The 13,899-nt window shown below is 52.0% G+C and overlaps 1 protein-coding gene across 2 annotated transcripts in view; it reads right to left on the bottom strand.

Moving 5' to 3' along the window:
• RNF128 (ring finger protein 128) overlaps positions 1-13,899 on the bottom strand; it is a 36,060-nt gene that overhangs the window by 20,818 nt on the left and 1,343 nt on the right. The window contains exon 1 of one of the 2 annotated variants that reach the window (XM_052673137.1): positions 5,428-5,875. The exons of the other annotated variant lie outside the window; for it this stretch is intronic. Within the exon in view, the coding sequence (XP_052529097.1) occupies positions 5,428-5,860 (433 nt within the window). The 5' untranslated portion in view covers positions 5,861-5,875. Of the gene's footprint in view, positions 1-5,427; positions 5,876-13,899 lie in introns of those variants that run through there. 2 annotated transcript variants of the gene reach the window in all.

Here is a 13,899-nt window from a genome sequence, read left to right on the forward strand (position 1 = left end):
GCGTCTCTTATGGCAGAAGGGAAAGGTAAGCAACAGCACGCACATGCTGAGCCCCAATTTCTGGATGTGATGCAACTCTGAATACAAAAGCTGTTGTTTCCAGCATCACACGGCGCTATGGACGTAAGCTTCATACCTGGCCTCAGAAGCAGTCAAACCATGAAGCCTGCTTGCTAGCTCTGCTCTAATACATGCTATAATGTTTACAGAAACAATTACTGCTTTCCAGCACATGCAGAAGGCCGAGTCTTATCAGGAATGCTGATCTGACCAAACAGCACCTTTCCCAGAAGATTTCCCACAGTCACAGACACCGTTGGTGGAAATTTCATCCTCATGCCTCCAGTCACACACACCAAGCTCTCCCTTTCGCAGCGGGGAGGATTACTGAACTGATATTCCAGGAGCAATTTAAGCCTGGGCAAAGTGACTTGCCCAGTCCTGTCCAGTCTCTCCCCCTTCTACTCCTCCTTTGCTCTCTCCACCCCAAACATTACCCAGTGCCAAGACAGAATCACGCACTTCCAGGCTGCTTCTCAGTTATTTAAAGCAACAGCCCCTTATGATTCCAGTTTTTTTTAATTAAGCTGTCTTCTTGAACACACTATGATCTAAATCAAACGGAATCCACTTCCAGCCTGCTTTATTTTGCAGCTGGCACTATGCCTTATCTCTTCCTCCTCCTCATACAAACTACAGAGGTAAATGTGCAACAGCAAGACACATGAGAAGGTTGCAAAAATTGGCAGTAATAGGCAGCAACAGCCAGGGCTATAAAAAGGGAAATAAGTAAATGCACAGCAGCAACACAGGGAAATGTGAAGACTAGCAAGAGCCTTCGGAGATCCTGAGCGTGGCGAGGGCAGAAGAGAGAGGAACAAAGAAACCCCTGCTAGCAGATGGTTGTATCAAGCAAAAGAAAAGCCTGTTGGGGAAGGTCATGCTCACAGCCCAGTCTTGGCCTGGAAACACAAGCATGAACACTTTACAGCCCTCACCAACACTACATTTATTAATCCTGCCCAGAACAGCCACCCACTGGCCCCAGGAGACTGTCTGGGTGAGGTTGGCCCCCAAGCCAGACACACACAGCCATTACTGTGGACAAGGAAGATTTCTACAGGTAGAAGCATGGGAAACTTCCACCAAACAGGCTGGAGCACATTAAGACTAAACATTGTTTTAAATAACACAAATTTCCATGGGCTCCCAGTGGGTCCTAGAGCTGGAAACCAACCTGAATTCTATTTGGTTAAACAGTGTTAAGAGTGATCACTTGCCAAATGAATTCAACAACCACCAGCATTACCCCCCCCTCACATTCTTTCTGAGTCTTTAGGACTTGTGCAAATGCTGCCAGGCTCTAAATCTTGGAAAATGAAATCATTCTTGAGCCCAGCAGCCAAGACAGCACACTTGGGAAGCGCACCACAGTGTGAAGAGGGCTGCCCCAGAGATCTGATGCATGGCTTTTGGTCACTCACACTGGCAAGATTGAAATACTCCCTTCCCATCTGCCTAACGGTATCTACAATAACAGCAGCCAACGTTCCCTACAGAGAATTCTTCAGCAAATACTTTCAACGGCATTCAGCACTACTGATTTAGAAAATGCACTGCTCACCCTCTTCCCATGAGATGAAGCCTGCCACTATCAGCCTCTGCTCTCAACAGTCTGGTGGCAGCCCAGATCTCACTGGAAATGAGCAGTTTGAGGCAGCTAATGATAAAATAACACAAGTCAGCACAATGTGAGCCAGGAGGCACCTGTCTGCAGGCGGAAGACAGGGCACATTTGATATGATCAGGAAAGCACTGAGCCAGACCACTGTTTGCTCAGTGGCATGTTTGGGACCGGAGGCAAACAAGCACTGTTATTGTTTTAGGGCAGCAACCCCACACAACGAAGCCTCTGCTGCCACAGCTGTCACTTAGGATTTTAATTCATCCTTTCACATTTCAGCAGCCCATAAAACCAAGGAGCAAGAGCACTCAGCACAACTATTCCAGGCTATTTAAGGGTTGGTGCCTATCCTGCATATTCTTCTATGGCACAGAGGAAACTGAACTAGATCAACTGCTGCCACCAGCAGCAGGCACCAATCTGAACCTCAGTTCCTCCCCTGGTGCTCGCAGACCTCTGAACTGTGGTCAGCCCCAACTCCTGCACCCCCACAGACCCTATGAGGTTGAGAATCAGGCTCAGCCAGAGCCACTGAACCACTCCCAGCTGTCTGAATGCCCCTAGAACCTTAACTTTAAATGAGGGAGCCATGAACTTGCAGTACAGGCACCAAACACCTACTCTCAGGTCCACACCAGCAAACTCCAGGCACTGCAGGCTGCAAACACTGCCCTGGATTTGCTCCGTGCAAACCCTGCTCACTGCAAAGCAGAGCAGAACTTTTGTTTATACAACATTCACGAAGCCTCAGCACAGCCTGGGCCTGCCATCCCGCCTCAATCCTCTGCTTTAGCAGGACCAGTTTTACAGGTCACATCTGCCTCTCATAAAGCCATAGCTTGTTTCTAAATATCATACAAAGTTCCAGCAGAGCACAAGCACACTTCTTTGCCATATGCCATTTCCTCTAGACATTTGACTGCTGGCCTTAACCTTTGTGGAATTCCTGCAGAACAAGTTAAGTGGCAGTGCTATGTATTTAACCTTTCCTTCCCCTTTTCACCAATGGATGCAGTTTATAGACTCGAACCAGATCCCGTCAGCCCAAGATGCACTGTTAGGGTTGTAGCCAGAACTGTTTAGCCACCTCCTCCTCCAATAAGCCCTCTGCAGATCGGGCGATGCGCTCCTCGAGGCTACCTACACAACACGAAAAGCCAAACAAAATCACTGCAACAATTTCTTGACCAGCAGAGAATCCTCCCTTACCAAATGCAGGGACACACCACCAAGAATCTAATGCACCCTGACACCACAGCCTCCTAACAGTCCGCTTCTATCTTAAGTCAAGGTCCACCTTTAAAACAAACCAACTCTTACTGCCCGCTTCTCTCCCCCACATGCTGCTGTTCTCCTCCAACCAAATGTCTTTTTCAGAAGGTCAATACAGATTGCAGAGAGGTGCAATTATAGGCACAGAGCTGTACTTTGAAACCCTGCTCAGCCTGCCACAGAGAGGTACCATCTTCTTACAGTGAGCACAATTAAAGCTAGAGTTTGCTAATTGATAAGGTGCTGTGCTTATAAAAGTATAAAGTAAATATTACTTTGGACTCCGTTAAATCCTTGACGTTCCATGCGCTGGAGACTCTCAAGCAGGAGTTAATCACATCTGGTCTGGCTATTTATTGCTTTCTGCTGTTTTTATTGGTAGTACTTATTTATTTACTTATTTTTAACAAGTTGGCGCGCCTGAAAGTTTCCACACAGACTGATATAGTTTCCACTGATATAAGCCATAAAGATTTGTCAGACTAAACATGCTGATTGTAAGCCATAAACTCTATCAATGCAGGTGACAAGGCCGCTATGGAGCAGCACAGGCACTCTGAGTCTTCACAGAAGGAGCTGCTCCAAAAGCCCAGGCTGGCCCTCCAGAACACAGAAGCTGTCCTCTCCAGAAAGCCACCGTCCTGGTTGACATCAATTTGGCTGGGGAGTTTCAGCATGCCCTGGGGCCTGACACCTGCCATGGGGAATGATCAGGACAGCCAGCAGCACTCCAGCATCAGCCCCTCAGCAGAGCTGCAGGCAGCATGGGCAGGGAGGAAGTGCTCCGCTCAGAGCAGCCCCGCGGCAAGCAGATGGCTCGTCTCAAGGAGCAGCTGCCAGCAAGATTAAGATGCCATAGGTTTCCCAGCAGCCAGGATGGCGGAGAGGGCAGAGGCAGAGCCTTTCCCCTCACAAACAGCTTCAGTGGTGATCTGCTCCAGTCAGCAACGCAAACAGCCCTTCGGAGCTGCTGGGTCATGCGGGCACACAGCAAGCAGCAATGCTGCTGTCAGCAACGAGAGCCAAATCCTGACAGCATTTCATAGAATGGCTTGGGTTGAAAGAGATCTTGAAGCCCCCCAGCCCCAACTGCTGCCATGTGCTGGCTGTCCCAGGGCCACCCAGCCCGGCTTTGGACACTTCCAGCAGTGTGCACCCACAGCTCTGGGCAGCAGCCCCTCATCGCCATCCAAATACAGAATTTCTGCCCAACATCTAACCTAAATTCCCTCTCTTTTAGTTTAAATCTGTTCTCCCTTGTCCTACCACTATGTGCCTGTGGAAAATATCAGTTCCCCTCCCATCAACAAGTTCCCCTCAAGTAGTGAAAGGCTGCAATGAGGTCACCCCGCAGCCCTCCCTTCTCCAGGTGGAACAAGCCCAGCTCCCTCAGCCTGTCTTCACAGGAGAGGTGCTCCAGCCCTATGAGCATCTTCATGCACCCTCTCCAACAGCTCCATCCATTTGTCAGCAGATGATGCGATTACACCAGGAAGCTCTGCGCCTGAGACAAGAGCCCAGACTCTGGGTTTTAAATTCATAAAGTGGAGCACAGCTCATTAAGACTGCAAAAATGAGCCTCCAAAAGCAGCCACCATTCCCTTATCAAGGGAACCCACTTCTCACAAAGGGTGCAGCTGCAGGTACACTGTTGAACAGCGCAAGCTTTAAGATCCACTATTCATTTTCACTGTGGTGTCAGGATGGGGCTGCCCAAAGCAGTGGCACTGGGTAGCACACGGGCACGGCAGGGAGGTGCTACCTGCCCACCACACAGCATGGGGCACGGCAGCCAGAGGAAGCTCATCCCAGCCCCACAGCCAGGCACCCGTCCTGCTGCCACCAGCAGACAGGAGCCTTCAGCCGAGAGCGGCTGTCAGGAAGCACTAGTTTGGAACACAGCCAGAACGCGTTCATTTGACAAATGGAGAGCCCGGAGAAGGGAAGGGGGGGAAAAAAAGGCAACAAAAGCGCACTGCTGTCAAGCAAGAGGCAGAGGAGAGTCTCTGCCATCTCTGCAAAAAGGCGACAGCCTTTAACGGAGCTTTTGCTCCAGTGTAAGTAACGTTTTGCAGATGAAAGTTATTTATGGAAAATCAAACCAGCCCCATGCCTGCTTCCAGAAGCGGTTAGCATGCGAGCAGGGGCCGAAACACGAGAAAGAAACCTGTGAGGGCCCCAACCCATCCCACGGGCCGCACACAGCGGCTCCGCGCACAGCCTCACCGAACGGCGGCCGGCGGCCCCGCTCCTCCCCACCCGGCACCGTGCAGCTCAGGCGGCCGCTCGCCCCGTTCGGCCCTCGTTTCATCCGCCCTAATTCAGCTGCGACGGCGCCCGAACGGGACCCGCTGCTGCCCGCAGAACCCCTCGCCGCGCCGACGGGGGGAGCGAGGCAGCGGAGCCCGGCTAACGGCGGGCCCGCCCCGGCTCTCGCTCCCCCCCGGCGCGGCCGCCCGCCCGCTGCTCACCGGCGTGGGACATGGGCAGCACGTCGTTGCCGGTGCCGCGGTAGTTGTAGATAACGGCGGCGGCGGCGCCGCGCTCGGCGGCCAGGCGGATCTTATCGGCGAAGCTGCAGCCGCCGCCGCGCTGGATGAGGGCGACCCAACCCGAGCCGCCGACGGGTGCCGAGCTGAAGTTGGTGAGCGCGCTGCAGGCGTTGAAGGCGTCGCGGCCGTCGGGCAACACCAGCAGCCCCGCGGCCGCCTGCAGCGGCGAGTCCTGCCCGTACAGGCCGCTCTCGCCCGCCTCCCAGCCGCTCCGGTTGCCTCCCGCACCGTCCTCCCACGACACGTTCAGCCACGCCGTCCACACCGCCGCCGCCGCCCTCACGCCGGGCTCCGGCACGGCGCACAGCAGCGCGGCCACCGCCGCCAGCAGCCCCGCGGCCCCCGACGCCATCCTGCACCGCACCGCACGGCCCCGCCGCCGCCGCCGCCGCCCCTATATCGCCTCGGCCCCGCCACCGCCCACGTGGGAGGAGCGGGGCCGCCCCCGCCGCGGCGCATCCCAACCCCCGGGCGGGGAGAAGCGCTCCCGAAGGTCCTCGAACTGGGTCCGGACCGCTCCGCACCGCCGAGTTAATATTGGCGGAGCGCTCGGCGACGTGCGGCGCGAGTCCCGCCTGAACTCGGCTTGTGGAGTGCCGGGTTAGCCGCGTTAATTCACCGGCCGTTGTTTTCCCTCATTAAGCGTGCGATATAAACCCGCCGCTTCAACCGAGCGCCCTTTATTCTATTTATGTAGTAGTCGTGTTTGCGTAATTAATTATTGCTGGCTCTATGCAAGCTGCAGTGGAAATGCACGTTTCTGCAGGGTCCTGCAGTGCCCTCGCGGGCAGCCAGCCGGCACCCAGAAGCCCCGTGCTCGTGGGTGCCCACGTCCTGCTGCTGTCCTGCGGCAGGCAGTGCGGCTGGAGAGCCTGCAGCATCCCTGCGTGTGTGAGCAGAGGGCGAGGATCGTGGAAGCAAAGAACGGGTTGAGTTGGAAGGGACCCTTAACAGCCATCTGGCGCAACTCCCCTGCTCTGAACCGGGACACCCACAGCTCCAGCAGGAGCTCAGAGCCTGTCCAGCCTGACCTGGGGTGTCTGCAGGGACGGGGCATCACCACCTCTCTGGGCAACCTGTGCCAGCGCCTCACCATCCTTATTGTAAAATAGTTCTTCCTAATATCCGATCTAAATCTCCCCTTCTTTAGTTTGAAACCATTTTGCCTTGTCCTATCACCTCAGACTCTGCTCAAGAGTCTGCCTCCTTCCTTCTCGCAGCCCTTTCAGACACTGACAGGCTGCTCTCAGCTCACCCTGGAGCCTTCCCTTCTCCAGGCTGCACAGCCCCAGCTGTTCAGAATCAGAGATGAAAGAAAAAACACTCCAGCTCCCCTTCTCACAGGACCGCTGCTGTGATGGAGAGCCTCCTCTGCACAGCTGCCCCAGCAGCCCCAGATGTCCGTGTGTCACTGTGGGGCTGGTTCCATCATACAGAACCAGCTGCTGCCTATGCAATCACAGACAAAATTGGTGTAAACTTAGAGTCAGAGCCTTTCTGATAGGAGCTGGCTCTGCTTGGTCTTTCACACGGGCTTCTGCCTGACCCTGAATCCACGCAGCCAATAACCAACAGTTCGGTGCTGCTCAGTGGTGCACATTTCCCTTCACTTACAGCTGTGCTAAATGCAGGACAGCTGAGGAGAGGCTGCCAACCAGCCCTGGGGACACGATGGGGGTTGGCCCAATGAATGACAAGTGAGGGGCAAGGGCTCAAATGCATCCCTCCCATGCCCACCCTGCTGGGCAAACTGCTGCCTGCACAGTGCCTGGTGAAGCTCAGGAGCACAACGTTGGTTTTGCTGCTGAAACAGCAGTGTGCAGAGCAAGTAATGGAGAGCAGATGAAGCAGTTTGCTAAAGATCAATATTGCTAAATAAATACAACAGAGCTCACTGAGCAGAGCCTTTTGTCGCAGCTTTTTTCATTCCACGTGTATGCAGAAAACTTGCTGCAGCGGTAACATCTCTGGCTGCAGTAAGACATCTATCTGTAGGTAATCAGAGATGTTTTTGTTTTGAAACCTGCTCCATATAGGTGCGGGGAACAACTTAATCACAGTCTGTAAGATGGACAGCAGCCAAACCACTCAGAACTTCGGGGCTGCTCAGCTCTGCCATTGTCACCAAGACAGAATCAGACCAAACGCAAACAGAATCTCGCTAGGAATCAAAGCTTTCTGTAGTCTGGGGGGTTCTGAATGCAAGGCCTTGGCCCAGCCACAGCCCTGTACGTCCACACAGTGCAGCCTGCAGCAGGCCTGCAGCCACGGGACAGCAGGGCAGGCGTGGAGCTGCAGCTTCGTGCTTGCGGGCACAAGTGCAGCGGGCAGGGCGCAGGGAGCAGCCATGGGGCATTGCAGCAGCTCTGCTGGGACACAGCTTCTGCTCCAGCCCTTGGCTGCTGATCAATAACTGCCCTGCTCATTGGTGACCTGAAAAGATTTTTGTTATTTAAAAACTTAGGCTGCAAAATTTTCCTGGTCATCTTTTTCACGGCTGCTTGAGGAGGCTCTGAGAAGCTCAAAAAGTAGGGCAGGACTTTCAGTAGAGAGAAATCTTGGCAATGCTGTCATTGACTTCTATAGGTATGGGCTCTTTTATCACCTGGGGTTTTATCTTATTTGAGTAAATATTTAAGCATCTTTTTTTCCAAGGCTCGGAAAAAAAAAAAAGCTTATGCAAAATACAGCTTTTAAAGTCAAGGGGGATCATTCAGGGCAACTTGCTGATGAAAGACTTGTATGTTCATGTCCTTCACAACTGTGTTTGCTTCCCATTCAAACACCCAGCTCTCAATCTCTGTCTTTGGAATAAAGCTTACAAGGGCAAAAGTAATCTCCTCTGGGGAAGTGTTACAGCAGTCGGTACTGGACCCTCCATGTGCTCCGTATGGACCTGAAAGCGTCTCTGGGCCTTCACTGAATAACCAAGGGGAAAGAAGGAGCACCTACAAAAATGGGAAAAGAAAATCCCCAAAATGTAACCCAGGACTCAATGGCATGGAATGAATGCTGTGTTGAATCACAATCTGAAGGCAGCAGACGTTGTCCAGCTCACAGCCAGCAATGGAGCAGCTTGGGCTGGTGAGTGGCTCCAGAACAGGTGAGCATGTGGGTAAAGCCACCCAGCTTAAAGCAAAATAGAGGTGTAGCAATGGAATGTGTGGCCCCTTGGCCATTTCCAGAGGGAAGGCTCAGGCTGGACGGGGCACAAAGGCTGGAACCCTCCCTGCTTGTACTTGAGAGCTTCTGGAGCTCCCAGGAGGATCTGTGGTGGTTCTTGTAGCAAGACACACAGAAGTCGCCAGCTCCAGCCAAGTTTCACCAGGGAAGCAACTGCTGTTTTTCATTAGTTCTTGCACAGTGGACCCATGTAGTGACAGTGCTATTTGTGCCCTCAACTAGCCCAGGGACCAAGGGTAGAACACCATCCACAGGGCTGAGGGTGCACAGGGAATAGATTCTCACACAGCAAAAGAAGTTCATGTACAGACTTCCTCCCATCCAAGAAACTTGCGATTCCATAAGGTTATGTTTTTCACCTTTCGTATTAAAGAAAGTTGACTGATAACTAAAAATAAGCAAGGCCTGCAAGATGCAAGAGCATTAAAGTGAAGACAAAGGCATTCCAGACAGGTGACTACAAGGAGTCTTGAACAAGCAAAGCTTCTAGGACTCCTCTGAGGAACTGTAACAGCAACAACAAAAGCATTCAAGAAACGTAGAACTGGCAAGACAACAGGTGATTCTACGATTCTATGAAGACATGATGTGGGTCGTATTCATAAATATGTAAGAAAATGCATTTCAGAATAATTTAAATTACCATTACGTACAAATTATGTTTGTACTTCAGAATTTTCCTGCACATTGCCACTTTGGTGCCTCTAGCTACCTGGCTGGACAGCCACATCAAAAGCAGCAGCAGATTTACACTAAAGAGGCTCTACAAGTGATGGGCCCTGCAGTCTGAAACACTTCCAGAAACACCTTCAGCTTAATTTTAAAATGAGGTAGTAATAGAAACCTGAAAAAATTGATGCACTTTATCACTCCCTTGCATCCCAGGGTCCTGTGGGAGCTGGCTGATGTGGTTGCCAGGCAGCTCTCCTTCATGTTTGAAATGTTGTGGCTGTCAGGCGAGGTCCCCAGGAGCACCACTCCAATTTTTAGGGAAGAGAGAAAGGAAGACCTGGGAAGGATGGGTGAACCTCACCTCTGCGCCTGGGGAGATCACAGAGCAGATCCTCGTGGAAGAGACATTAAGGCGCATGAGGGATGAGTGGGTGATCTGAGACAGACAGCATGGCTTCACCAAGGGCACAGCGTGTCTGACCTGTCTGTGGCCTGCGGTGGAGTGACGGCATCGATGGACGAAGGAAGGGCAGCTGATGTCATCTACCTGAACATGTGGGAAGCCTTTGGCACAGACCTGCCTCACATCCTTATCTCTAAATTGGAGGTAGACTATTCAATTGATAAGGAATTGGTTGAAAGGTCACAGCCAGAGGGCTGTGGTCAAGGCTCTATGCCCAGGTGGGGGCCGGTGACAAGCGGTGTCCCTCAGGGGTCCTTCTTGGGGCTGGTGCTCTCTAACGCCCGTATCAGTGACACAGTGATGGGACCAAGTGCACTCTCAGCAAATTGCAGATGACAGCGAGCTGAGCGGTGCAGCTGTGACAGAAGGGAGTGATGCCATCCAGAGGGACATGGGCAGGCTGCCCGTTTCCCTTTCTGTGCTCATCCCTCCTCTGCCCCCACCTCCTCCCTGCTTGTCTGTGCTGACAGCCAACCTCAGCCAAATGGAAGGGAACACCTGGGAACCCAAGGGGAAGTTTCCCAGCAGGTTGCTAACGCCAGCAGCTGGTGGGAGGATAGAAGGCCCAGCCAGGCCCTCAGGGAGAGCTGAAACCCAAGATGCCCTTTGGATGACTGGCACCTTATTGCCCTTGCCCAGGAAGGGGCCCAATTGTGAGAACATGAGGCTTATTGTTTCAAGGAACACGGAAGCAAAATGGGCTCCTCAGCTTGTTCTGGGAACAGAGGTGAAATGATAGGGATGGGGAGGGGGAAAAGTCACCTGTGTGGAGTTGTGGGGGGAACATGGACACAGAGAAGAAAACCGCTTGCATGCTCCAACCCAGGTGAGTGCAATTGGCCCTGTTTCCCTGCAGTGCCACTGGCAGAAAGAGGAGCACTGCATGCCAGCGTGGCCCAGAGCCCAAGGGTCTTCAAGGAAGCAGGAAAAGAGATTTGAGTCACTTCAGCTAATAAAAGGAACAAAGCCCAGCTTTCCCCTGGGTGAGTCAGCATCACTCAGCACCTGGGGAAAAAGGACTCCATCTCTGGACTTCACCATCCCACAGCATGGTGAAATGTGTGAAATGCTGAGGTCCCACTGGATTCCAGGCTCTGGGTCTTGTCCTGAGCCCGTGCAAAGCCACAAACCTCGGGAAACTTAGAAATGATCAGAAGTTACGCTAAACCTGTCTTGTGCCACTTCCCCTTAGACAGCGATGCCCAGCTCCTCGCTCAGGCACTCTGCAGCCACGTTGGCTTGTATTGATCCAAGGTGTTTCCACTGTGCCTCCACCCTGGGGATGAGGTACAAGGAGCTGACTCTCACCACTACTCCCTGCAGTGCCCCCAAGGGCGGTGACTGCCAGGCTTCCACTGTTCAGTTTTGCAGCTGATAAAGAGTGGCTGCCCCGATAAGCATTTCCTTGCATCACCTGCTCCAGCTGGTGATGGAATGGGCGCTTCTGCTGCCTCTGCCCACACTGTGGGGAGTCGTGGGGACCATTTCCCCAGCAATAAGTGGGGGGATTGAGTCTACATTATGAAACTCCTGACTGCGTGGAGGCATTTGGACTGCTGGTAGTAGAGCTGCTTACTTCAGAAGAGCTTGGAAAAAAGGGAAGTTCCTGGCATCTGCTCCATGTGGGCATCTGTAGCAGTTCAGGGCTCAGTACTCGGCATTTTCCATAGTAAACTGAGAACCACTGAAAATGTGGTTCTGAAACAGAAATCACTCTGAAGTTCAGATAACCAGTGATGTTTCAGAGAATTAAGGTGGGGGATTTGAGCAAGATTCCATAGCAGCTTTCAAAGGAAAAGCTAAAAGTTTATGGTAGGCATTGCATCAACAGGTAGTCAGATCCTCCCTCGGAGTCCTTCTGGTATAAGGGAAGCTAACTTGGAGTCTACAGAATATCCTGAAACAAGATGGAAGAAAGCACAGGTCCACAACTACTCCCAGTTATCCTCAGGATCTCCAGTTACATCTGGTAATTACGAACAAGCTGAGGAACCTGCTTGGTGCTGTTACACAGCAGTTCTGCCGCAATGATGCTCTTCACGTCCTGGAGGTGTTTGTTAACCTCCAGGTGAAAGATTGACCGGGTCTTAGCAGAGCCTGTGCAGAAAACCCTTCAGAACACACTTGATATTGTAGCTTAGCTGCTATATGGGAGCAGCATAAGAATGTCCGCGGTAATGATGTTATAAGTCTTTTTTTGTCTGTACTCCTATCTCCTACTGACCTCCTGTAAATGGAGGGGGGAAACAATAACTGTTATGAGGCCACGCAGCCCTCTACCGGCCTGCACCAGCACTGCTGGAAGGCAGAGAGAGACCAACAACCTGGCTGTTGGGTGACAGAGGGCTGCTCTGCTCTAATGTTCGGTATTAAAAAGGGAGCACCAAAATGCCATGGGTGGAAATGGTGTGGGAGGACCTGCAGTGGAAGTGTGTTACCAATGCCATCACCTTTCCATACAAGTGCTGAAAGTATTTAAGAGTCGTTTTTCTTTTTCAGCAACAGCTTTGCCTCTGTAGCGCTGACTCAGTCCAACATCATGCCAGTAAGACAAAAATACTGACAGACAAATCTTTCGGATAAAACGAGAGTGTCTCCCCATCCCCATTTCATATCATCAGCAAGGGAACGGGAAAGATGCTACCGACATCTTGACCTCAAGACATATTTCATAGAAAAGATGAAACCAATACTGTAGTAGCTTTATGTCTGCATGTGTAAAGGTAAACCAAAACATCAGCCTGATAACAGACAGAAGGAATTGCTGGAAAGGATGAGGGAGGAACCAAGAATGGAGCTTTTCTCCGTTTGTCCCTTCCCAACACCTCTAAGCCACCCGCACCTCCCAGACACCTGCATTTTGACCAGAACAGACTGTTCCATTGCTCTGTGACTCAGCAGGAGTTTTACAATGTGAAACGCACTTCTGTTATAACAGAAAACAAGGCTGGCTAGCAAGCTCTACTGATTTTGTGCTGGAGTCAGCAGAACGGAGGAAGGCAAGGCAAGGCCGAGGCCTGATGTATAAGCTGGGGGAGAGAGTTCCTACAGACATCCAAGCTGCCTGCGTTCAGTTACGGACACGGCCGGTTCTTGGGGCTGGCCCAGGTGAGTGCTGGCTGCTAACCCCAGCGCTGCCATTGGAGCAGGAGCACACAGAGCGCGGGTGGCAGCAGGGCAAACTCACTGCCAAGGCGGCAGCTCTTCTCCCAAGCCAAGCGGCACACAGGTTTTGTCCCCACATCCCTGCAGACCTGGCTCCACAGTGAGGCCATCGCTGGCCAGTTCCACCTGTGTACTGTGCTGAAGAGCTGTGTATAGAATCATAGAATGGTTTGGGTTGGAAGGGACCTTTTGGATCAACTAGGGGCATGGTTTAGTGGGAAATACTGGTGGTAGGTGGATGATTGGACTGGATGATCTTGGAGGTCTTTTCCAACCTTGGTGATCCTATGATTTCCTTTCTCACCTCTGTGAGCAATTGTAATACAAATGGAGAAATCATCTCCAACCACACTCTTGTTCCAAGTGCTGCACTGCAGTGGTTACTCCTTCCCCAGGCATTTTCTGTTCCATACAAACAGTACAGCTCAGCTCTGCACGAAGGAAACAGACACAGGGCACGATGCTTCTCCTCCACTGACTAGACTACGTCAAGAACTCCTCTCACTGAGATCAGTTACCCTCACTGTATTTAGCAGATGTGAGCACTGGGCTCACATATTAACTTTCTGTGCCACGAAACCCAGTGCTACCTACCGAAGGGGGTGTATTTTCCCTGACCTTGTCAGCTTGTGTGAGCTGACAAGCTCCACAAACAAACCAAGAAATCGAGGTAACGCGAATCTTCTCATGCTGGCCACTGAAGCCTAAACAGCTTTCCACAGTTAAAGCAAAGCTTGAGGTTATTGGCCACATACTTCCAGTAATGCGCTTTGCAAACACTGGCTCCACTGTACTATGAGAGCAGCTGCAGCTGTGGTTTACAACAAAGCACTGTGCTTTGCGTGCCACTCAGTGCACGCGTTGTGCAACACCTCGTTCAGGATGCGTTTTCCAGGAGTTGAGACTGC

The sequence above is a fragment of the Tympanuchus pallidicinctus genome, unplaced genomic scaffold (assembly GCF_026119805.1).
Source record: "Tympanuchus pallidicinctus isolate F22 unplaced genomic scaffold, pur_lepc_1.0 scaffold13, whole genome shotgun sequence".
NCBI lineage: Eukaryota > Metazoa > Chordata > Aves > Galliformes > Phasianidae > Tympanuchus > Tympanuchus pallidicinctus.